The 26685-nt window shown below is 40.7% G+C and overlaps 2 protein-coding genes across 15 annotated transcripts in view; both read right to left on the bottom strand.

Annotated features, from left to right (window-relative positions):
* Positions 1-4888, bottom strand: part of src (v-src avian sarcoma (Schmidt-Ruppin A-2) viral oncogene homolog) — a 58992-nt gene extending 54104 nt beyond the window's left edge. For all 3 annotated transcript variants that reach the window (XM_074681732.1, XM_074681731.1, XM_074681730.1), the window contains exon 1: positions 4495-4888. The gene's annotated coding sequence lies outside the window, so the exon portion shown is untranslated. The remainder of the gene's footprint in view (positions 1-4494) is intronic.
* Positions 4889-7727: 2839 nt separating this feature from the next.
* The window catches only part of kcng1 (potassium voltage-gated channel, subfamily G, member 1), a 44904-nt gene continuing 25946 nt past the window's right edge, over positions 7728-26685 (bottom strand). For 3 of the 12 annotated variants that reach the window (XM_074682423.1, XM_074682421.1, XM_074682422.1), the window contains 4 exons: positions 26462-26604; positions 22982-23122; positions 12567-13386; positions 7728-8558 (listed from right to left, as the gene is read on the bottom strand). In XM_074682423.1, the coding sequence (XP_074538524.1) occupies positions 7779-8558; positions 12567-13334 (1548 nt within the window). In that variant the 5' untranslated portion in view covers positions 13335-13386; positions 22982-23122; positions 26462-26604 and the 3' untranslated portion in view covers positions 7728-7778. Of the gene's footprint in view, positions 8559-12566; positions 13387-22981; positions 23123-26461; positions 26615-26685 lie in introns of those variants that run through there. The other 9 variants (XM_074682430.1, XM_074682431.1, XM_074682420.1 and 6 more) reach the window with 7 other exon arrangements.

Below are 26685 nucleotides of genomic sequence, written 5' to 3' on the forward strand. Positions count from 1 at the left end.
AAAAAGTACTGAAAATTGGTCCTATTGAGTACCGGTACTGATTGCCAGTTACTGGGCATCAGTACCGAATCATTTCAAATATAATAGGTACCCATCCCTACTGACTATTCAATCAGCTGTTAAATAGTTCCCAATGATGATTCAACTAATCATTTAATGGTTCCCCTCGGGTATTTAATTAGTCATCAAATGATTCCCAGGGACTGTTTCAAAAAATCAAATAGTTCCCAGTGACTATTAGATTAATCATCAAATAAATCCCAGTGACTATTTAATATATTGTCAAATGGTTCCCAGTGACTGTTTAAAACATTGTTGATTGGGTCCCAGTGACTATTCAATTTACCATTTAATGGTTCCCTGTGGCTATTAACTGCATTAACTGCAAATTATTTCCAGTAACTGTTTGGATAATTTTGGACAGTTCCCAGTGACTACTCCTTTTTCTTGTATAGTTCCCTGTGACATCTGAATTAATCACCATATAGTTCCCAGTAACTGATTAATGTGGAACAGTTCCCAGGGACTATCAGATAATGGTCATGCTAGAAATTAGGGCTGCACCAATCACATTTTTCTTGCCAATCACAGATAACTGATCTTTAAAAAGCCTGACCTGCTGATACCAATTTTTATTTTTTATAACTGACAGCACATACCTTAATGCTCCAATCTTATTTTATTGAAAAAATAATATTGAAAATATAATATTAGTTTCATATGCAAGGATGGGACGATCATCGATCCCCCAAAATTAAGGAAATCGGCACGGTGGCCCTGAAGTGCAAACCACAACCCCAAACAACTAAACACAACAGCAAAAGGGTCACCATAGTTTTTGAAGCAACAACAGTATAATCAGCCCTTCACTCTGAGGTTTGTTAAGGCTGGACAGAAATACTCAGATGTCCTCTTTCAGGATGATGGTTTTTGTGATCTTTTTTTCCTTGGTTTACAGATAAAAATCCCAACAGCAAAGTTTATAAAGCTTGTGGATTGTGATGACTCCAAAGCCCATTTGTTCTCTGTTGTTAGCTTGTGCTGTACTTTAATAACTAAACTTCCTACGCCAGCACCCAACACCTACAGCCAAAAAAAGACCACCAACCATCTGTGATGAACTTCCTCGGCTAAAAACAGACAATGTGGTCTAAACTTAACGCTGAAGCTGCCAATAACAGGCTCCTGGATGATGCTCATGCTTAGTGATGATAGCCAAGAACTCAGAACTTTCCATGTTGGACTGGAGGATTTATTTAGCAAGAAATTTTTAACTACAAATATTTCAAACTCAAGATCACACAGGAGCTTACGTTGGAGCAATCCAATGCAGGGGTAAAAAAAGAAAATGTAGTACCTTATGTGACCACATGAAACTGGCTGCAAAAGCCAGGTGATGCCCCTCAGGTCCCAAGATAAAATGCTCAGACATGAACTTGTTTTCAACACCATTCAAAAATCTGGAGCTCATTTTAATACCAGCACACACTGTACTAGGCTGGATCTTTTTAAACAAATCCATTAAGGAGATACAAGGGTGTGAGTTTTATTCAGATTTGCATAATTAAGGGCACAGCACAGCACGGTTGATGGAGAGTGTGTTTCTGTTTGACATGAAACGAAAAGACTGCTTCAGATCCTCTTTGTCTGTTTCTATGATGACTCAGTTTAAGTCAGTATCCCAAATATGAGACCTCTTAAGAAATCAGTGGGTCACATCTCTCAGATTATTTCTGTGTTTTAAGCATTGGAGCAATTTTTCTGTACGTCATAGCTTCTGTCTCTTCCTTACTTAAAACAAAACAAATCAAGCCTCTTAGATGAATATTTTGATGTCAGATTCACTTTTGTTCTTCCTATTTTTAATGCATAATGTTGTTTGCATAAGACCTCTCGCTACAGTTAAAAGGCTGTAATGGATTTGATGTTTTAATGGCTGGTAAAATGACGCCTGACACAAACTAGGCCACACCGTTACATCAAGCTCAAACACGGAGACAAAAAGAGCACAGGAGTGATGTGAGGATGAGTATGACTGAGAGAACAGGTGGCACTGGCATTCCCATGCTCGGCCACGTGCCCTTGAAAGTAGCCGGGCACTAATTAGCACCGAATCTGGGCCAGAGCGACAGAAGTTTAGTATCTGCCACATGAAATATTCAAAAGCTTTTGTCAGCGGGAAGCCATCACAAATCTCGTACCCCTCTTCCGTCTGTACGCTGCTTTGCTTCCTCTCTCGTTGGCACAAGGAGGACGGGTTGGTTCTGGCGTCAGATGAGTGTTTTGTTTGTTAAGAGCTCCAAAGCCAAAAGGGAATTGTGTTGTTTCAACTAAGAGGAGGCATACTACTACTATCACTACTAGACTTGTGACTTTTTTTGCACCATCCTTTCCCTGAGCAATCAGCTGGATCCTCTTTAAAGTATCACCGACAACTACAATATGTCCTCAAAGCTCAATGCCAATTAATCCTCATCTGACCTAAAGGAAAGTGGGACACTCTCTGCTTCATCAAATGATGAACTCAGCAAACCTTCAGCTACACTCTGCAGCTGCTCACTTTGCTTGAGTGCTTTAAAAGCAGCAGCAAACACACACACTTACACACACATACACATGACTTTCAAAGTGCTCGGCTGGCACATGCTTGAGAAACAGGTCCCTCTAAAGACCACCCTTAAATGCTTCCCCTCCTCTTTCTGAATAGGTGCACAAAGGCAAATTTTGAGAAGCGACTTGTCCAAAAGCGGCCGATTCTCCAGGAAACAAGCAGCTCATTGATGCCCAGACTCAGAGTATCACCCTGACAGACAGACCACTCCAGTATACGGGCGGACAAAGGAGCCAGTCCATAGCCGCGTTGCCAATTAGGAGGAATTTCAGTCTCAAGAGCCACTTTCCACCAATCTCATTGGAGCTGACATAAACATCTACGGCTTTCACAGGAGGGCATTCATGGGATTCCAAGGAGCATTAGGTCCCCTCTGTGGAGCCTGAAATCTGCCAGTTAGGAAAAGTACAATGCATCTCGTACCACTTTGAGAAACACTCTCACTTCCTCTGCTCGGTTGTGTTGCCAGGTTTGCAAAATGAATATCCGTCTGAAACTGGCAACATTTTCCCATGATCTCTTTGAGCAGGATGTATGATTCATGGCCTGGGGTGCTGACACGCAACATGGCTTCATCCCTTAGGGTCAGTTTGCATGTCATTGGCCCAACATAAAACCTCAGGATATTGAATCCATCGGATAAAATATGTTTGTGTGCAAACGCTGCCAAACAGCCTAATTCCTACAGGAAGTATAAAAAACACACACAAGCAAAATCTGTGGAGGATTAGTTGAAGGCATTACTGATAATCAAATGTGATGGCAATTTTATGACATTAAAAAATTACCTCTTTGATGATTTAGATTCAGGAAGGATTACAAACAGCAAAAACAACATTAAAGCAGTGGTACACAGGGCTCAAGTGTGTGAACAAAGTGTTTTATTTCAAGTGTCATGATGGTTAAGTGTCATAATTTGATGTTGAGCACAAAGCGACAGAGTGAACTTTCAGTGCCTGCGAGTAAATCTAGTCTAGACGGGGAATCAGGTTTAATTTTTTAGATGGGTGACAGCGAGCAGATGTGTGCACTGATCCTGGATAAGAAGTCTGGGTGGGAGAGTCAGATCTCATGTGCACAGGGGGAAAGTGGGCTAGCTTTGAGAACACGGCAAATTGGGCAATTACTTTGAGATCTACACGAAACTAGTCTCTTCTATTATTAGTTACCAGCACATTAAGTCAATATTTGGGCTTTTGAGTCACGTTGAGTGGGAGAGACTAATCCTTAGCATATGACAGCGTGTCTTGGAAGTGTGTGGGATCATGGAGGAAGGAAGGAAAGCCTGGTGGTATTCCAAATGAAGAAGCTGAATTATTTTAAGCCACTCCTGTTAAAAGTCCCCATTCACTTTGATCCACTTTATCACACACTGAATAGCACAGGCACTGCAGGTAGTTTCCTGAAAGAGCTCTCCCTGCAAGGTTTCACTTTGACTATTGGAGCCACTTCTCCGAGGATAGAAGTAGAAAGAGTGTTTTTTTAAGCACTGTGTGTTCCCACAAGTGCTGCAGACTGGGGCAGCTTTTAAATCAAAGACTGCAGGTTGTATTTTTCACACCTCTCAGACTGGCTCAGCTAATGGTTATATGGGTGCAGCCGGTGATTCAGCGAGAAAATTACAGTGTGACCTCCATTTAATGATCCTTATTAACAGGGGCAATTATAAAAGCAAACATTTCACAATAGGAGGAAGAAATTAGAGGTAAATTAGGTCACAGGGAGCTCAGAAGAGAAGTTAAACTCAGGTTTGTGTCCATTTGAAGACATAATAAAGAGATCAAGCCCCTCATTTATTTTTAATTAACCCCTGTCTGTGTCTTCCCCTCTGTCTGTCATTACTGTATTACTCCGTACTGGAATAACAAGTTGAGGCTACTCACCCTGACGCACAGGCTACCGTAGATTTGGCGTCGTCGCTCTCCTGCCGATCACAGAAGAATTTATCACATCAAACGATTCATGAACCGATCAGAGAAACCAAAAAGCACACAGATCCGGAAATCTTTCAGCTCCTGGAGCAAAAGAAGCAGCAGAGACGGACAGTCGGTGCCAAAAGGAGCGAGCAGGAATCCCATTCAGCTGGAGGGACGGCCCGGGGAGGTCATGACGAGGAATCACTCCAAGCTAAAAACACGTTCTTCATTCACATGTAAAGTGATGTGATAATAAATAAGATCCGTGGGCTCGATCTGCGTGGAATGAGTGTGATCCGAGCGTCACGCGTGGCAACAGCCCGAGACACAGCTCCAGAGCAGGATCACCAAATCATGACCAAAACACTGTGATGTGATATTAGAGGCAGGGAGGGGGCGGGGCGTCCCGCGGACTGTCAGGCTCTGATTGGTGGATGTGCATTCTGCTCAATCGAGCCCAGATTTAGATGAATGGCGTTACATGGGAAGTCCCTCCTCACCTGTTGGCGCGTGCAGGTTCAAACGTGACGCCCTGACCAGACAGATAAAATAAAGGACGATTATACGCCAGATGAGTGCTCATCAAAGCATCAAACATTAGCAACTGAATCAACAGTTACCGTGTTTCAGACCAAATTTAAGAGTCTAAACTAAATATTTTTAGAGTTGCTGTAGACATAATTCAAGCTCAAACCCATGAAAATATTTAAAGAACTGACTGATTTACCTTGAGTGAGTCACAGGAAAAAATATACACATAATCTTTCTCCTTTTTGGTCAAATCAGGTAAAGACTGCATATGTCAGGCTTTGGTGACACAATGCTGCCACCTAGTGTTTAACTTCAACGGCGTCTACAGGCTGTAAAGTGGCTACTGTTATTGAGGATTCTGTGTTTTTGAGTTAATTCTTACAAAAAGAAATGTTAATTTCCCAATCACAAATTCATCAACAATCCATTATCTAGCTCTTTAGGTTTTCTTTGGTGAACGAAAGAGATTCATGCTCTTCAAGAAGTGGAGACTTACAGAAATATAATTTGAAGGAGATAACAAGAGGTGATTTATGGTCCATGAATGATGGGTTACCTAAAACTTGAAGTGTAACAGCCTGATCTGATATTGGTGGTGTCTTTTGATGCCTTTTCATAAATCAACAACAAACAAACTTTTCTATTTAGAGTGTAAACACATGGATAACCTTACCGGCAGAGTTCAAACTAGATCCTGACTGAGTTCATAATCCCAAAATTCTGTTCTTGCTGTTTTAAAGTCTTTCTTTAAGTGGCTGTATTAAGAAGTGATTTTTGGTTGATCAGTAAATATATTCGATCCAGTGATATGGTCTTCTATTTCATTCCAAGCAAGGATGTCAAGAGTTGTCTCGTCCCAAATGTTTTCTTCTTTTGGAAAAACCTGCTCACCTTACATTATGCCTCTTATTGCGGCCTTACTCTGTTTCTTTTATTAGTTGAACTTCTGTTGAGTTTGTTTGTTCTTTTTTTGTGCAATTTTTTTTCTTGATCTGATGTATTTTAAGAATCCATAATGTAAATTTGTTTTTTTTTTTATCCACGAAAGCTTCAGTGTGTCATCCGTTTACTTGTTTTATACATGTTGCACATTTTTTTAACCTTGCCCAGTGTCATCATCTCATTTAGTCTTATCTATGTTCTTAACTTTTAACTCCCTGTGTATTTTTTTTTACTGTTGCTTTTAAGTCAAATTGTCTTCCTTTCTGTTTGTGTATCTGTCTTGTAAAAGCTGCTCCAAACAAGTTGCACCATGTGAGATTAATAAAGTTTTCTGAATCTGAATTTGTCAGCATCATTAAACAATGGATGCTTTGTTTATACCAGGGGTCATCAACGTTTTTCAGACCAAGGGCCCCCTAACTGATAGAGACAGAGCAGGGTTCCCCTTTTATTGATAGCTTGAAGTGAATGCTGAGTGAACCTGTGTGCAGTTTGGGGAAGCTGCTGTGTTGCTGAATGTGTTCATTTCTGGCTGAAAGATAACGTTGATGTGTGTTCAAAGACAATAATAGGAGAAAAAGTTGAAATATTTGGGAGTAATTATTGGAAAATGTAAAACAAAATTGCTTAATCAACCAAAAGAGTCACGGACCTCCTGCAGTACCTCCATGTACCCCTAGGGGCATTAAAGACCTTTGGTTTATATCATTTGAGTTCCTGATTGGCTTGTTTTGGAAATACTGTAGAATATTTACATAGTTTTATATTTATTAGTTTCCATTATCTAACACTTGTTGTTGCCTTTCTTAGCTCCTGTAGTCATGTGACCAAGTCAGGTAAACCTTTTTTGAAAATCTAAAATCTGGTAAAGGACACAGCGCCCTCTCATGGAAGCCAGTTGTCCTTGTTTGTTGTACATTTCTAACATGCACACCCTCAGGTTTTAGGTCTACTCTTTAAAGTCAAGGCACACAAAAAGACCAGACAGGTATCAGTTCAAATCCACTTTAAGAAGAGAAATAATAAATATAAACAGCTATGAACAGCAACTGCAGTAATTACAGGCACAATATTTCCAAACTAGTTCATGAAATTGCATATGGAGCCTGGAGGAGTGGAGGAAGGACAACTTTTACATCATTAGTAATGTGTGGAACATCATTCTCCGAGTTGGAATAGAAAAGAATCAGAAGATCATGATTAAATGTTCTTAAAGTTAAATGTTGAGCGCCTTCTCATGGCGGACATCAATCAGCTCTCTGGAGCACATGACTGTAACAGATCCATTCAAACACCTGAACATGGGAAACACAAAGCCTGCACAAAGTTTGTGCTCTTTCTTTTGTACATTTCACATGTCATATTAACACTGTTTAACTGATAATTCAGCACATGGCTGTTATAATACCTCAGATGATCATTTTGCAGGAATACTTCAGCAAGTTTCTGTTTTTTAGGGGGGCTTAAAGCTGTAATCTTTTGTTTTATCTGCAGAAATTATCCCATGATGGTATTTTTTTGTGATCTGATCCTCTAATCCTTTATTCCTCTCTGTGTGCTCTCCAGTTTAGCTGAAAGTTCAATGCTACACAGTGAGGCTGAATTTCTGGGAAGAAAAGAAAAAATCCATTTTATCCTCTGTATCTTGTTTATAGAGATTTCTCCATCCACCTGTTTATCTGAGATCCTCTGATTTTCTCTCACTTCAATATCTTTGATAACTCGTCTTCTTTTTTTCATCCCACACTGAGTTTCATGTCCTCCTGTGTCTATCAGTCTCAGTCATCCATGTCTCTGCTGTCAGACGGGCCCATGGGGAAGAGCATGTCGCTCTCTAAGGAAAGGTTGCTGCCCAGGCCGGCCATGCGGCTGCGCAGCAGGAAGTGTGTCCTCCTCTGCAGGAGGCGCTGCTGCTCCTGCTTCAGCTCCATGTAGGAGCGTGAGAACGTGTGGAAGATGGAGGTGACGGGGAACGCCATGAGGAGGATCCCACTCAGGATGCTGCTCAGAGCCACCACCTGGCCTGGGATGCTCCTGGGCACCATGTCCCCGTAGCCCACTGTGGTCATGGTGATCACAGCCCACCAGTACGTGGCTGGGATGCTGGTGAAGTCTTGTGTTGAGGCTACTTCATTCTCTATGAGGTACAGCAGGGGGGAGTACAGAGCGATGGCCACACAGAGGAAGAGGAGGAGCAGGCCGAACTCTCGTGTGCAGCGGCGTGCGGTCAGACCTAGAGTCTGCAGGCCCAGGGAGTGGCGGGCCAGGCGCATCACGTACAGGATCCGCAGAGCTCTGAGCACACGCAGCACCAAACCCACTTTGTCCAAGTAGCTGCTGCCTGAGCCGAGACGCTTCTCCCCTTTGGAGGTGCTGTCCACCAGAAGGGTGATGTAGTAGGGCAGGATGGCCACCACGTCGATCAGGTTGAGGGGCTGCCGGAGGAAGGTCAGCTTGCTGCGGTCCTGGATGAAGCGCAGGGTGAACTCCAAGGAGAACCAGGCCACACAGACCGTCTCTACTATGAAGATGTTGTAACACATCTGGGAACATGTGCCCTGGTGAAAACAGAAAACAGAGTTAAGATGAGAGATGTGCTGATGTGAGTGAAGGCTGCGGCCACTAGAGGGAGCTGTTTCTACATGAGAGCCAGCAGCTTAACTCTGTGAAGCTGCTTCAATGTTGATGTGACATTATCTATAAAAAAAAAAAAATCTGTGCCCATCATAGAGGAAACACAAACTTAAAACTTAAATGCTTCTTCTCTAATCATCTTGACTAATATATGTAACTAAAAGATGAAGTTTCAGTTATTTTCATTTTGATTGGAGATGTACAGCTTGTCTTTTTGCCACCAAACAGCTTCCTCTGAACATTTCCATGAAGCATATTTAGATGATTTCTGTAAAGGCGGATGTTTTTCTTAGACGCGGTAATGACGCCGGTTCAGTGCGTGGCTGAAAAGGTTCAAAGCTTTTCAAAGCCTTTGAATGCAGTCCACATCAGTTTTTTAATATTATGAAACTCACTCCCACAGAAGAGGAGATGGTTTGAGTAGAGCCATCAAAGCACCTGAAAAACTCACCAGTTCTCACTCAGAGACAGGAACACTGTGAACACAACAACTTTTTTTTTTTTTTTTTAACAGGATGCTGAAAGTCTGAGGTGGTGGAGTTGTCGGGATGTGATCTGTGGCACTTTTTAATTGCACATACTGAGAATACCTTTGTGTGAATACAGATGATTAAAAGAATTCTCCTACTTCATCAGATTTAGAGCCCTACAAACCACTTAATCTAAATCTTCAATGCGTCTAAACACATCCTGTGACCCTTTAAAAATTTCTACATCGTCTGTTTTGAATACCAGCAGCTAAAAAAGGAAAAACGCTGCTTTTTGTTGTAAATATTTGCCTGTTCATTTGAGAATGGATCACTCTAATAAAGTATAAATATTCATAAAAAAATGCAAAGTAAAAGTGCATGTGTCACTTCCAAACCTTATAGGGTAGCTTATTTCAAGGTTTTGTACAGACACGCTCCCTGGCAGCATAAAATTGAACTAGACCAGGGGTGGCCAACCTGTGGCATGTGCCGCATGTGGCTCTTTGCCTTTCGGTGTGCGGCGCTTGGATCCATTTATAAAAAATATATAGAGAGTTATGAGTAGTGGTGTGCTGATCAAGATAAAATATTGATATACTGATGCCAACGTTGGGATCAGTGTTGATCAATATTTGAGTGTACACATTGATACTTAAGTTTCAGTTTCTCTTCTCTAGTATGAATTTAAACTCACAAACTCAATAAACCTCGCTTTGAAAATTGGAAATGTATTGATTTTCATTTTATGACATTTCATTTATGTGTGAGAGGAAATGTGTTTGACGTGGCTCTTTGTAGTACCACGATAATTTTTGTGGCTCTTGGTCTGACTGGTTGGCCACACCTGACCTAGACCATCCATGTCATGTGACCAGAAGGGCAGCAACTCCACTAAGCTGTTTGTAGCCTGCTAGCAACACCTCAGTCTGTGCCCGCACATCTGGAATGAGGGCCTAACAAGAAAGAGGAGCATGGCGTAGGCGTGCTTTTTAGCCGTGATTAAAACTATGGCAGAGTAAAGTCTGCATAGATAAAGCATGCATTATTTTATCGGTTTAAATCGGTCTATCGGTTTTGGTATCAAAAGCCAAAAAAGTAACAAGTGTTGTTCTGAATTATATATGTGTGGTATCGCACCTCCTCTTTTCTAGATAACAACCCCAAATCTATTATTTTTGAACATATAAAAGCAGAGTGATTGCATTGCCTCTTCCTCTACCTCAGCCAACACTCCATCAACAACACCAAAGAGAAATTCATGAGTTTCTTAAAAACCTGTTTGCGCTTCATGCTGCAGGGAAAATTGATGTGTGTGGCTCAAATGTGAAAATTCCCTTTTATTTGATTAAACCAGAGCAGAGAGCAAATCACAGCTTTGATTTAAGACAGGCCTAATAATGAAAGCATTTTATGAAAGCAGACTGAGGGGTGTTCAGTGTTTTTTTTTTTTTCTTCCTAATCTGGTAAAACAAACGTCTCTTCCTCTCAGCAGTCTCCCTGCTCTCAGTGTGAGGAGGTTTACCAGGACATGACAGATCAGACATGCCTTTATTAGAATATTTAATGACTGCTTTTTAAAACGACATGTCAGTTTAGTTTTTGAAAACACCAATCTCAGCACAGCGAGGGTCTCTGGGGAACAGTGTCTCTGAAAATAAAACAAAAGTTGTTCAGAAGCAGATGGTGGCTGGGGAGTCATCTTCAAGGGTCTTTAGTTTGATATTTTAAATGTAGCTGTCTTATTTATTCATTTATTCTATTTTGTTTCATTTATTCATTTATTTATTTATTTATTTATTTATTTATTTAAATTTAATTTAATTTCATTCAATTTAATTTCTTTGCTAAGAAAATCTTCTTTTTCTTTGTTAAGGATAACTTGTCCCAGAAGACAAAGCAACAAGGCAGTTTATTTGTCCTATTGTTACATAGCAATATTTTTTGAAGCGTGACCACAATCAAACTTTGTGAACTCAGTCTGTGGTGTAGTTTAATGTTTAGTGTCACTTACTCATGGTGCTGTCAGACGTCTGTGAATCCTAGTTTTGTCACACCAGTGCTCATCTACCAACTCCATCCTCACCAAGCAGAGCTAACGTAACCTCACTCTTAACCCCTGTTTTAGCCTGTGCTCTATCACTCTCCTGTTTAGCTTTCTTCTGCTCTGACGCTTTTTTTTTTTTTTTTTTTTTTGACAGTTTGGCCCCAGTGTCCACCGTTACAACAAAATAGATCCAAGAAACCATTTTCAGCAGAGAAAAAAGACAGATCTTTCTGCTCTCAGCTCAACTTTGCTGACTGTTGTAGCACTATCAGCGGGACCTATGATCTACACGTCATAAATGGATTCATATTCTTCTGTATTAGTCTGACCTGACCTCAGATTTATGAAATAGCACTTAGAAATAACACATTTTTGTAACTTATTATCTCATTTGAATGTGTGCATAACAAACATGCAAAAAGTGAGAATATTTCCTTAAATTAAATTCAAATTTACTGCAACTGTGTTTATTAATTTATGGTTCTTATTCACTGTATCCACTGTACTACTCACTTTATCTTTATTATTTTTTGTATTTTTTATTTTTATTTTCTATTGTATTCTGTAGATTTAATTCTATTCTAAAGCCTGACCAGGGACAAAGACTGGAAATTAGCTGAAGCTAGACGTCTTATATGCATCACATTTTCCCATTTCCTGTGGTAATGTTGTATGTACTGTCTCTGTTAAATTTAAATTAAATAAATAAATAAATTGTCCATAATGATCTTAGTTTAGCCCAAAAATAAATAAATAAATAAATAAATAAATAAATAAATAAATAAATAAATAAATAAATAATAAAATAGAATGAAATAAAATAAAAAATCAAGACTCAAAATTTGCAGTTTACATTTAAAACAGCTTTAAAACAGCTGAGGTTAAAAAAAAAAAAAAAAAAATCGAGAATGAACTTTTTTTTTTTTTTTTCACAAGTTGGGTTGCCCCCTGCTGGCCATTAAAAAAAAATGCAGGTCCAACCCTTTAACCTTCACTCTTAAAATACAAAGAGTACGAAATGTGTTTTATTAGTAAACCTTTAATGTTCCATTCAGGAAAAGAAAAGAAGCACTAGTTATTCTTTGAAATTTAAAAAAAAAATTGGTCAGAAACCGCAAAACTCAGCAAAATTATTTCAAGCTCCAGAGACGACCCAATCATGTTTTACTCATTCCAACATTTCAACAGTCAAACACTCAAAAAGTGCTCTGACAAACAGTTGAGCAGCAAGTCAAAGGATACCTCTTTGTTAAGACTAATTTTTTTTTTTTGATTACTTAGTCTACAACTCCTTTTCCTGACTAAATAAATTTGTGATTTTTTATCAATTGTATTTTTCTTCTTTCTTGATGGCATCTTGTTTTCTCTCACAATGACTTTTCCCCTCTCAGCTGATTAAATGTCAAGAGTCAACTCACCGCCTCCTCCTCCTCCCTCATGGCAGGCATGGTGCTGATGGACAGGTTGACGGCAGTGACGGTGACAAACAGCACTGACAAGCAGGCAAAGATCTTCCCTGGCAGGCCCGAGTGTGGCCTCTCCACCATGTCTCTCAGTTTGCCCATGCACTGACTCAGCCTGGACTCTTCCTCCTTGTCATCACTGTCTGAGCCCTCCAGGAGGTCCTCCTCCTCCTCCGCCCTCTCCATCGCCTCAAACTCCTCCACACGCTGCAGCAGACGCCGACGGCAGCACCACTCCAGGCTTTCCTCAGGGACGCCCCAGTACAGCAGCTCCTCCCTAAAAGAGAGGGCGCACATCTCTCTGAGGGAGCGCAGCTTCCCCGCTCGCAGGAAGGTCAGGATGGTCCTGAAAGCGCATGGGCTGCGGTCGAAGAAGAACTCATTGTGTGCCACGTCGTAGTCATCGCAGATACCCATGATCTCATCGAAGCTGCTGCAGAGGTGCAGCTGGCCCAGGCGGGACAGGGGGAAGTCCTCCAAGGTGGTCCAAGGCAGCTGGTACCGCAGGCCGCCCACGTTGATGATGGCGTTGAGTTTCCGGGCGCTGGACAGCAGAGGGTCATCATGGGAGGTGCTGAGCTCAGGGATGTGCTGTGCTCTTTTGTAGAAGGCTCCTTTCTGGGCCTCCTCCTCCTGCAGGGGAGGTGCGTTGAGGGAGGTGTCAGAGGCACAGCTCAGGGCACTGTAGTCATAGTCAGAGCCATCGCCCGCCAGCAGGGTCATCTTTACTGTCTGCTCACATCCCTGAGGTCAACCTGGCACCATCACACGACACCTTGAGGAAGAAAATGAAAAAATTACTTCACAAACGTTTCTTAAACCACAGCTATGACAGCTCACTGGACTGGAGAGCACATCAGACACCAACACGTGGTTCCATATCTGGAGATTCTGCTGATTTTATGCAGAATCTGTGCGCTCACTCACTCTGGCTCAAAGAAACTGTGGGAGTTAACTTGGAGAAAATCTGCCTCTTTAACATAAAGCTCTGCAGGAGAAATATCCATTGTGGTAACCCTTTAACCTAAGAATGAGTAACAGCACAATGCATCATTATTCCAGCAGGAAGCTCGTATATCATTTGCATTTTAATCTTAATAGCCACTTGTCATTATAGAAAGTCAGCGCCCTATATGCAAACAATACCCGCCTGCAGAACACCACGTTCCACGCTCACACACTCAGCACCAGAACAATCATAATGAGATGATGAAACCTGCACTGAAACTTTCAGAATAAAAGACTCCAGACTGAGAGACTCTCACAATCAATTCAGTCAAGTGTTTTTCGACCAGAAGTTCCAGGAACTTTAATTTACTGGTAAAACGTTGCCAGGAACTACACTGTTCCTTTTCCCTTTTGTTTGTTTGTGTCCCATCACAGGCCAAAGTCCAAGGCAGGTTTTGTAAATCAGGTCGATGTCATATTGAGAAAGAAAATTAAGGTTATTGCAGCATATCACCAGACCACTAGAGGGCAGTAAGACAGACAAGCCACCATCTGCAGTTAGCCTTGTTACATGCAAAGTCCCTCGTACTGGGGGAGAGTTCCTGTGGTCAAAAAGCATCTTTTGCCTGCAAAAGCTAGAATTCTTCAATTGAGGAACAAAGTTTTCAGCCAAACATAGAAAAATATTCTCGTTCTTGTTTCGGAGGCTTGAAAACTTTTTAAAACAAAAGTTTTGATCAAATTAATATCATCACGCCTAAGGTTAAGATTTCAGCCAAGTAGGAAAAATGTTAAACTGTCTTGTGATTCACCAAATGCTTTCGAAAAAAAAACATAAATACATGACAGCAAGTTTGTTGTTTGAGACGAAACATAAACAACAAGCTGACGTTTTATGCTCTTCTCTTCATCCTTTGATGTTTTCATGTACATCCTGTTGCCTGCTGCTCTTCTGGGTGCTCACCAAGCAACAAACTATAGTATAACATTTAAGACAATGTGGGGGTGCTAAAAACTGGTGTTTGATGAGTGTCCCCTCGAGGTAAACTGCAAAAAACTAAAATCTTATCAAGTGTTTTTGTCTTATTTTCAGTAGAAAATGTGATTTTAGATTAATATGAGCCACATTCACCTGACCAGTCCAGAAAAATATCTTAATTTAAGTTATTTAAAGACAAAAATTAGGTCTGAATTACCCTGCCAATGGAACAAGAAAAAACTGACTTGTATTGGGACATTATTCTAGTTTGAAGCAAATTTTCAAGCAAATTTTCCTTGATCCATTGGCAGATTTTTTTCCCCCCATGATACAAGCAATTTGGACCTCATTTTGTCGTTAAGTAACTTGAAACAGGACATTTTTTCGGACTAGTCAGGTAAGTGTGGCTCATATTAAGTGTTAAAAAAGCATTTTCTACCAAAAATAAAACAAAACACTTTATAAGATATCAGTTTTTTTTTTTGCAGTGTATCAGAAACCACAGACACACCAAGCCAAAAAATAAACGTTTTTTTTTTTTTTTTTTACAGCAGAAATAAACACATTAACAACCAGGTTTAAGAAGATGACTTCATTCAGAATAGCTCAGTTCTCTAACAGTGCACACGGGGCAGAATTTTTTCCTTACTCAGCAGGTTAGAAGATATTAAGATCATGAGTTTGCCCAATCAGAGGCACAGCCCACCAGATTGACAGGCGGGCACCCTGTAGTTGTTAGTGAGGAGGCTGCAAAACTTTGATTCAGAATCAGATGGGTGATGTCACAGAGACTACATCCATTAGCTAAACAGTTTACTTGTTTGGACGAGATGCAACATTTACATGTAGGTCATTTCAGATGGTGTCACCAATTTCAAGACGTTACTCGCGAAATGTGCTGTGATTCGGTGAAATACACATGGAGGAAGTGGAAAGTTTCTTTTTATGACCTTTTTATGGCTTTTTGACAACTGGGATGGATGCCACCACCTGAAATGACCTCCACGTCCAATCCGTCCTTAAAGGTATATAGGCTTAAATGTTGCAGCCTCTCAAAATGGGATAGTCAACCACCAAAGTGGCAACCTCCAGTCTCAGAATATGAGACAACGCGGAAGTGCTAAAATCTGCTGTTTCTCAAGTGTGCGCTTAAGGCTGGCTCCGGAAGTACCGGAAGTCACATACACACCAAGCCAAAAAAAGCTGTTTTCAAAGCAGAAATTAACCAACTACAGCCTGGTTTATTTTTATTTTTTTGACTATCAGCACACACTGTACAGGGGGTGAACTTTTTTATAACTTGGCTGTTCAGAGGATATTAAGATTGTGAGCTCGCCCAATCAGAGGCACAGCTCACACTGGAAATAAATGAAATCTTATGAGGTGTTTTTATCTTATTTTCAGTAGAAAATGAGTTTGTTGAATTAAGACATTGTGGTTTTAAGCAATTTTTTTTGCAAATTTTTCTTGTTCCATTTGGAATTTTTTTTACTGGTTACTAGCAATTCAGACCTCATTTTTGTCTTTAAATAACTTGACACAAGACATTTTTCTGGACTGATACGTTGAATGTGGCTCGTTTCGGGTATGATAAGACAATTTTTACTTAAAATAAGACAAAAACACTTGATAAGATTTCAGTTTTTTGCAGTGCAGGTCACGTGACTGACGGTGGCCTTATAGCTGTACGTGAAGCACTTGCCACTTCCAATATGGCGGTGAGAGTCAATGTGCTTCATTTTCCGTTTTAGAAACAGACAGGTGACATCGACGTCCATTAATTTTACGTCTATGGCGTCATCACTTTTCTTTCTAGTAAATAAGTACTTTGTGTGGAAATTGCAGCCAGCTCACACAGACTTCAACATTGGCCCATCCTGTAAATGTTGTGACTTTTTCAGGGGTTTTGAACACGTGTTGATGTAGCTTTAATGAAAAGAATAACACCACTGCCACTTGTGAAACTTACAGAGATGTAGGTGTTACACCCTGGACAAGTCTCCATCCTACCATACCCTAAGCGTGATATGGGAAGCTGGAGAAACCCACACATCCATTAGGAGAGGCAACAGCGCTGACCACTGCATTGCAACAATCTATCACTCTCGCCATGTTTACATTTATTACTCTTGTGATATATGTTCTTCTCAATCATCTGATTGGATGTCCTGTCTGTAACATGATGTTGTTTTACTGCCCATGTCTTCACCGCGTCTCTCCTGAAAATGAGATCCTGCGTCTCAACAAGATTACGCGTCCGAATAAAGGTTAAATAAATTAGAATCAGAGACGGATTGCTGTAACAGCTCTCTGTCTCCAGCATTAAACTTCCCACGAGGCCAGTGATTGAAAAATTAAATTAATTAAACTGAATTAACCCTCTGTCCACAAACTGCTTGTCTGAGCCTTCATCTCAGCAGCATGAATCTGTCATTCACGCATCATTAGACACCATCGGTGATGTAGTTACGGCAGGCACAGAGGGACAAACATTTCACTTCCAACTGTGTGCATGAACATCTGTCACCCCCTGCAGCAGACTGCGAGCGATAAAGAATGGTCTGATGTTATTATCTCAAGGATATAACTGCTTTTTGCAACAATCAAATGTAAAATCAGCATACATAAAAAGAAAATCGGTCTGGCTGAGTCATTTGGATCCCCCCAGAAGCTTCATTTGAATCCTTTACGATTGGGTGCAGATGTGTGTTATGGCTTGCATTCACACCGTTAGACACATTCTTCTGAGAGCAAACATGCAATAACGGTTTTTCTACAGCTCCTTCTTGGCATTGGGATGTTTTGAAAGCACAACGCTGAAGATCAATAAGAAGAAAAAGAAAGAAGAATACTGTAAACAGGAAAGAGGAGGAAAGAGAAGCCGTTTACTGGATATCACCGGCGCAGCGCCGACCTCGTGGCCTGTGTCCAAACTAATTTAATCAATTACAGTTATTACGGAGGAGGCACGTTAGCCAGTCAGGAATTAAAATGTCACTGCCTGGGTTTGCTGCACCACCAATTCTGGGTCAGGAAGGAGGCCCTGGCTTCTAAAACGGGGATGTGAATGTGTCACTGGACGGTTATTAGGCACCTGCACTGTCAGCCTCAGTGAGCGGCTGATTACAGTTAACAACAGCTTCCACCCGTGAAATAAACGCCAACCAGAGCTTTTCACTACAACCCCTAAAAAACATGGAGGTTTCACTTCCACTACTACTGGGTTGTTCGTTTATTTTGGGAATTCTTAGATGTTTCATAGGTTGAAGGAATTTTTTTTGCCAAATGTATTTTTAAGATGCTTTTGTACATGTTTTGTTACATTTTCATCTTGTTTTTATTTTGACTCTGAGTCCAAAATAAAATTTTTAAGCTGCTTACAACATGTCTTGTTACTCAGGGGCCGTTTACATGACAATGGTTTTAGGGTTAAACGCAAAAGTTTTGTTGCGTTTCAGCCTTATGTTTGCACGGAAACAGCGTTACAGCCGACCTAAAGAGCAAACCTTTTAAAACGGCCTCCAAAGTGGAATTTTTCTGAAATGCTGCCAACACTGTTGCCGTGTAAACAGTAAGCCGGCGTTTTCAGTGGAAACGCTGATGTCATGCTCCGCGCAAGTGCAAATAACAGTACAACCGTACCGTTGTCACGACCGTCACGGACTACCGTGTTGTGCTTGTGCTGCTCAACCTGCTGAATCTGCTGACTGTCTTTCAACAAAATGTGCATCTGTTGATCCACTTCTGCTCTTAGCATTCGCCAAAACACCAGATGATCAGCCCAACTCTACTTTAGTGGAGATCTACCAAAAAAGGCTTCTGGACAAGACAGTTATTGTGCCACCTACGTGGCGACAACACCTACGTGTTGTGAAAAAATTAAATGATGATGATAATGTCTACAGACTACATCAGGAGACACATTCCTATAAAAATAAACATAATAGGCTGCACGGTGACGCAACGGTAAGCGCTGCAGCCTCACAGCAAGAAGGTCACTGGTTCGGTTCCCAGCTTGATCGGCTTGGTTCTGTGTTGAGTTTGCATGTTCTCCCCGAGCATGTGTTACTTGTTCTCCGGGTACTCCGGCTTCCTCCCACAGTCAAAAAAAAAAAACGTGCTGCAATTGGTCACTCTAAATTGTCCGTATGTTTGAGTGTGTGAGTTAATGGTTGCCTGTCTCTGTGTCAGCCCTGCGATTGGCTGGCGACCCCGCCTCTCGCCCAATGACAGCTGAGATAGGCTCCAGCCACCTGTGACCCTGAACAGGATAAGAGGCTCAGAAAACGAATGAATGAATGAATAAATGTGATGTAAGTCAGAGAGAAATATTTTACCCACTTCTAGAGCAAAGTGGTAACTTTTTTCCAATCCAGTTTATAAACAAAGACTGAAAAAAGACTTTGAATTTGAAAAAAAAAAAAAAAATTGACAAAGCATCCTGTTTTTGATATTGTTGAACAAAAAATCCTAATATATTGTTTTTAATCTTTTTTTCTCCCAACCCTATTATTTATGCAGAGATCACAACAGCCAGGATGCTTTGACTGTGGCCCAAGACTGGGGCGTTGCCTGGTACAGATAAATGCAGAGGCAGAAAAACACCAGGACAAAAATGGAGAGCAAAGGTTGAAAATTTAGGGAATTTTCAATGAGGGATGTCCTGATACAGATTTTTATACTTCTAATTTGATCTGATTTTTTCACATTTTGCGTTTTTACTGATCCGATCTGATATCGATACCACTTTCCGTTTGGTGATTCTGTTGTAAATGACGAATCATATTTGTTGTATAAAAGTAAATCATGTTGGTACCTCCCCGAGGAACACCCACTTTACAAATGTTGCAAGACGCTATTTACTTTCATTGCTTCCCAAAGAATAGTTCCACACAGCGGACATGTTTGAAACATGGTTTGGTTTACAGCAGCCGTAAAGCGTAATGGTGCTGAAAACACATGAAAACTGGATCAGTCCCAATTATTTAACAAAATCTGATGCTATCGGGCGCTGATACCAATCAGCACATCGGATCGGGACATCCCTATTTTCAATCTAGTTGTCTGAAAAATTTTACTGAAACCAACGAGATTGATCTAGACATCTGTGTCCAATGTGCCCTCAAAAACCCATATCTGCTTATTTTTCATACTTCACCACATTTCTTTGTATTTGACACCAGGCTCGTTTCACAGAACCAGAACACCAGAATGAAACCACCTCTCTGTTCTGGTTGCAGAAAATTTCTCACATTCCCCCTCCATGTGGCGGAGGTTATCGATCCGCCTACAGCACATCATCAGTGTGGATATGCACAGGCCTACGCCGCTCTCCTACTAGATTAAATCACACTTAACCCCTCGAGGCTGTTTGATTTCTCACTCTGCCTTTAAAAGCCATTGTGTTTTCGCCTCTCTGCAGCCACTGATGCTTTTTCTTTTTGAAACATGTGTTTTTTTTTCTCTTCTGTGTTCTGTTGAGCCTCAGATGCTTCCTCTGGAGGGATTCAGTCTATCTAGGAAAAGAGAGATGAAACAGTGCAAAGAAAGAGGAGGCTGTTCTCCCCCAGCAGATCGGCTGAGGTCTGGCCTCTCTCGGTGCCAGCGTGATCACAGCTCAGCCACAGGGCATGTTCTCCAGATTGCCTGGTGACTCACTGGGCTGCGAGTCTCTGCTGCCTGACTGCATTGTGCACGCCTTTCCCATAGCACTATCCCTGGAGAGTCTTTAAAGAGAGCTTCACGATCACTATTATGGATTTACATGATTTTAATGAGCATCATAACGATCAGAAACTCTGGGAGGTCAAAGCTGAGAGACTTCTCTTGGATATCCTGATGGCTTGTGTTCATTTTTATCATTCTACAAAGACGCCTGCTCAGTTTGGATGATTTCAACATTCTTATCATGAGCATATGCTTATGACTGTGTCATATGAAGAGGCTTGAACAGCTGATTTATTAATGACGGCTATTCATGGCTTCAAATCTGCAGATTGGAGGAGACTTTTTTCAATCTGCCTGAGGAAAAGACAACAACAACCGGATTTGCAATTCAGCTTGAGCCAATCTGTGCAATACAAACACATGATCATTAAATAAGTAACGGAAATCTGAACCTGACAGACTTTAACTCAGAGTCAACATTTAACAGCTGTTAACCTTCCGGTGACGGCTGCAGAGAGAGCACAGCGTGGGCTTTCTTTCCTGAATTTTTCACTCTCATCGCCTCGACGATGAGGCTCCATTACAACATAATGTTCTCTATCAAAATGCTTCAAATAAAAATGGAGTCTACCCTGCTCTCTTCTCTCTGGCTAAATGACCATTCAGACCACACGATGTCCCTTTATGCTCCCCAACAACCAATTCTCTCCCTAACAGCCCGCTCTTCTCTAATGGACTCTAAGAGGCTCCAGAAATGGACTTGAAAACCACAAGAGCCACCCAGACTCAACTTTCTCTCTGTGAAATCTGGTTCAATGCAGAAACGGTCGGGCTCACCGGCAGCACTTCGGCCTCAGAGGACTTTCCCTTTTCCTAATTCCAGCAGGGGTAGCTGTAAACAAAAGCGTTTCTTTCTTGTTGTAAGTGGGCGGTTTAAATGCATACTGAACCATCCTGGAGGAAGAAGTTACAGCTCGAGGACGATAACTGTCTCCCTAACTCAGTCCGTGGTGCACCACAATGTTCTGTTTGTGTTTCTGAGGAAGTATTCTGCTGAGATGACACACGCACTAACAGGTTTGTGAGCGCTAATGGTCGTTTTACTTTATGTATGGTGGATATCAACAGCAACCCACGTAGAAGTGAAGACTTAATGCATCCCTCTAACCTTCTTCTTCTCTTAAAGGTCCCATATTAAGCAAAAATCACTTTATTGAGTCTTTTAGTGAAATTTGTGGGTTTTTGGCTTTCCTCCCAGCCCACAAAATGTGATATTCAATGACAAAACCTGCACTTAGTAGTGCTTGTGAATGTAAAATCCTGATCTAAAACGAGCTGTTTGGAGTTTGGGGATTTGCCAACGTCAGCGATTCCCTTTTTTGACTAATCAGGAGCAAGTCTGACCTGATTGGTCCAGCAGACCAAAGCGGACTCCCCTTTCCAGCGGGGAGATGGAGAATGCCAAAGTTGAAGAGCCATCACTGCTCTGTTTTTGGCTGTAAACAGCCACATAGTTCCATACACAAGCTTCCCATCTCGGAAGAAGACAAGACTAAGTGGCTAGAGTCCATTTATCAAGGAAATGTTCCAGCTACACTCAGTAAAACTGTGCATGTGCTAGTCACTTCACGGCCGACTGCTTTTCCAACTTTGGACAGTACAACAGAGGGCTAGCGAATAGACTGGTCCTGAATCCAGGCACATTACCAACCATCTGCCAACAAACCTCGGACCCTGGAAATGTGAGTATTTTAAATGCTGGGTGCTGTGGACCAGATGTAAGAGCTTTTCCTCAGTGTCCCTCTGTCTCCGTGATAGCTTCAGGATGCTAACTTTAGCTGCGGTTAGCCTGTTGTTTTAGCCTGTAATGTTATGGTAAACGAGCTTTGCTGTTTTCTAAACATTGTGCACTTGAAGCTCGTGGCGCCGCTCTCAGAGACATGGAAGAGCAGGGCGGTATAATCGGTGGCTCATTTACATATGAAGGTCACGCCCACTAAATCAGAGCGTTCTGAACAGAGGGGCTATGAGAGCCTGGAAACAATGCTGCTGTGCTTGATTTATTGGCTTTTTGGACCAAAACATGTTCCTACCATTTCATGAAGACATCAATGATCCATATTAAACTGCAGAAAAGGAGCAGAATATGGGACCTTTAAAAAGCTTCATGTTCTCTAGAATGATAGTGTCTCTCTGAGACGCCAATCAAGTTTGTTTGGAGTGAAATCTGTCTCTAACAATGAGCAAATGAGAAGAATCACACCTCTGTCATTTTCTGTTTGCAGTTTACATCCCAGCCTGTCCCCTATCTATGTGTCTGTCTGTCCCTCCTCTTAAAGCACTTCATCTCTCAGAGCCGCTCCACCAAATCCCCACATTTCTGTGTCACTGCTCCACATTATTCCTCCCCCTAACAACCTGTGACACACAAAATGTAGTCAAGTTTACACCTTCACGCTAACTATCATTGTTATTTTTTATCCAAGATTCAGTTTGTTCTCCCGTCCAAGTGGATGATTGTACACTCTCACTGTGTGTGAGTGCTCTGCTAACTCGATTATGTAAAGATTGCATAACATTAGCATCTCTGCATTGTCTGTTTGCATCAACTAACACTCACTTCACCCTGTCTGATACCTTTTCCCTGCAGAAGCTGCAATCACCTAATCGCTTTTAGCCATGTAAACAATATCCTTTTCACAGGCAGTTTCCTTTTCACAGGCAGCTGATAAAAGTGTCAGTCTGAGGCCGGGCGTGTGTGCAGACAGACTCATACCTGTGAGGACCTGACCGTCTCTCAGTCACTCCGGATCGAGTGTTTTCAGGTCCCCTGGAGGCCTGAGGTGACAGGAGGTACAAGCAATGACCCGTCAAAGATAGACAAGGGAGGAAACCCGCCAGTCTTAACGGTATTACTCTGTGAGAGGAAAAGTACTTTAGTTGATGAGATGGAAGAAATGGAGCAGACAAACAGGCACACGGGGCTTTCTGCGTCGGGGTTGATGGATGTGACGCGAGGTTACATGAAGACAGAGGAAATAAGATATTTGGCTTGATGGGCAGAACTTAAGATGTCGGGCGTTTGGAGCAGAAGATTACAGCTTTCCTGTCACTGAATACGACAGCTGTGAAATATGAACAAGGTGCCAGTGAAGAATGGTGTTTGGGTAATTCTTCAGGGACAATTTGATCACTCCTGATACTGATTCTGAAACCTAGACTTTTGGTATTTGGTAAGAACTCCTTAGATCCTAGTACGCTAAAATAGTACACATGTAGATATTAGAGGTGGACCACATGTCGCCCCACCATACGATATCACGATATCTGTATCATTTTGTAGTGATCTGATTGCCGCAGCAGGGGGCGTGTGTGCTCATGTGTGCTGTTGCTGTGCATAAAGACAGAGGAAGAGGTAATGAGGGCAGGTGTGTGTCTGTAGAAGCAGTTTTTGACCGTTGCCGCTGTTCAATTTAGTTTTCTTGCTTCCTTTCTTTATCTGATAATATTTCTAACAAAAGGACAAAATAAACAAAAGTGAGCTGTTTTTTTTTTTTTTTTTTTCAAATTTACGCTAGGTAAAGCAAATGCATCGACTGTATTAGCTGCAAACACCTCAGAGACAACAGGATGATTTCGACAGGTGAGATCAAGTCATCCTGTTGTCTCTGTGATATTTTTCAATCTATTACTTTTCAACAAAAAATTCTGTTTGATCAACTTGTTCCTTATTTTATAACAAAATATCCTCAGTCTGTTCATTTCAGCCAGTTGATTTGAATGAAAGGAAGCAAAGACTGACCAACTTGCGTGTTGCTAACAAATGTTTGTAGTACAGTCTACTCCAACTTAACCCCTTACTGCCTGAATTAATCAACAATTATAGAACTAAATTGTTGTTATGCTTTTTTGCATTCTTACAGACATTAAATAAAGTGTAGATTGTAAATTTGAGTATTGTACACACAATAGTTATCACTAAATTATATTATATGTATAGACAAGAGTTCATCCCCTGATTGTGATACAATGTTTGGTTCGTGTAGAATATGAATCAATAGGTAATAATCAGATACAAAGGTCATGTCGGCTGCATCAAGACCTGACAGGATATGTCGCACATTAGTGACAACAGGCATCAAGAGGTTAAAAATCACAAACATCAATTTTCTTCTCTTGCTCTGAGCTGCAGGGTGTCTCAGATAAGCTTACAGCAGCAAACACTGTCAGTGGACATATATTCAGTGTTGCCACGGTTACCTTGAAAAAGTAATCTGATTACTGATTATTCCTTTGAAAAAAGTAAATGAGTAACTTTACTGATTACTTGATTTTAAAAGTAACTTAGTTAGATTACAAGTTACTGTACTGGATACATTCAGCAGCTGCCGACAAAACATGCAGCTGCATGATTTGGCAAAATTATGCGACTGCAGTTAAAATGAATGAATGATGAGTCCACGTTTTGTCTTATTCTTAGTAAAAACTGTCTTATAATACTTAATATGAGACACTTTTAACTTAACAGTCCAGGAAAATGTCTTGTTTTAACTTATTCAAAGACAAAAATCAGTTCTAAATTGCTTGTAATGAGCAAAAAAAATTCTGTCAATTATCACGAGAGAAAATTGCAAGAAAATTTGCATTGAACTAGAATAATGTCTTAATACAACTCCCATTGGCATTTTTTAACTTGAAACAAGCAACTCAGACCTAATTTTAGTCTTTAAATAACTTGAAATAAGACATTTTTAATGGACTTGTCAGTTGAATGTGGCCCAATTCAAGTCTAAAAAGACATTTTCTACTGAATATAAGACAAAAACACTTGATTAGATTTTAGTTTTTGCAGTGCATGCAGATTAGTAGCTATGAAATGTGTATTTTACAATTAAAAACAAAAATATTCATTTTAAACACTTTGAATTTTAAAATACAACTAAAGAAAGCTTTAACAGTACTATTTTTGGTGTTTTTCAGTTATATTTTATATTTAAATAATTTTTTCAAGTGCTTTGTTTTTGTCTAGTTTGGTTTTTATCAGTTTCCTTTTTTCTTTTTTTTTTTTATTTAATTATTTATTTTTTGTTCAAGCTGTGGTCTGTTGATCCTGTATTTTTAATACAATAAGGACAAAAATAAATGTTACTGGAGTGTGGGCTCACAGTGTCCCCAGTATCCTGCTCGGGGCACCCACGTCTAAAAATCTGGGCATGCCCTTGCTTTTATTCACAAATTCCAGGTTACATGCAATAAAAGCTAATGTAATTAACATTTGGCCATCTTGATTTGATACAATATCATCACACAAATGTTGCAATATGCTAAAATGATTTCCCCCATCTCAGATAAATATTACTTATGTCAAACTGCATAAACTATATGACTAATGCGCAAATTTGTGTCCAAAAACATGCACTATTACACTTTTCATGTTCAATATGGTCACATCCAGTTTGTAGCATGTTCTAAACTTAAAGCATGTAAGTCTTGTTTTTAAGACACTGCAATAAAGAAAACAAAACACACCGTGGAAAGAGTCAAGTCTGTCACTGAGCATCTTAAAAATCACTACCAACTTTGGCCAAAGGTGGCACTTTAAACAAATAAAGTGGTACCTTGACTTACCAATGTTCAAACCAACAGTTTTTTCGAGATGCTTGCTAGCTTTGCTTTGAGTTGAAAGCTAAAATTCAGACTATGGGCCAGCTTCAGATGCCCCACCATTGGCCCACTAAACACCACAGTGAACGCTGCAACATCATTCGACAGCATTCTGTGTGTCACTCATTCACTTTAAGCAGTTAGCTGTCAGTTACTTTGCAACACTTTCAGATTTTATTTAAAAGAAGAAACACCCAGAAAGAGTCGCAACTATCTCTTTAATATATCCATCCTTCAACGTATCATGGTACCACTGTGGTTGCCAAATTTTTCCAGCTTTGAGTTAAGTTCTGCTTGTGGTGCTGGCTTGTATCGCACTGTTGTGGCAGAAAAAGTATAGATTATTCCTGTCTGCTTCTTTCATGGGAAAGATTTTAAATAAGACTCTTCGACAGAATAAAAAAATATCAGAGAGGAACTGCTGCATGGCTTTGGATGCATAATTTTGCATTTTAGTTGTAGGAGGAATTACTGGAACTCGTAGTTGTACTGCAAAAGTAAGCGCTCCTCTATAATTAAAGCATGGATGACATTCACAGTCATCAAAAAGCTGTGATTGCTGACAGAGACAGAAGAACTTTATCCTACTCACACTTTCTGAGCACATCCGTCACTCGATTTGTTTGATTTGTATTGAATCTGAGCCGGGAGTGAGGATCTCTTTGTGTACCCAGTGAAGCTCTGGGAAAAAGTGTCGCTGGTGGGACTGTGACTCTTCGATCTGCTCTAATGACACTCAAGGAAAAAAACACACACAACCTTACACATAAGGACACAGGGGAGTAGTGGATTATAATTAGTGTGCAGGGTGGATCA

This window comes from Halichoeres trimaculatus, unplaced genomic scaffold (genome assembly GCF_033239565.1).
Source record: "Halichoeres trimaculatus isolate MK-OKI-2021-1 unplaced genomic scaffold, fHalTri1.1 fHalTri1_scaffold_11, whole genome shotgun sequence".
NCBI lineage: Eukaryota > Metazoa > Chordata > Actinopteri > Labriformes > Labridae > Halichoeres > Halichoeres trimaculatus.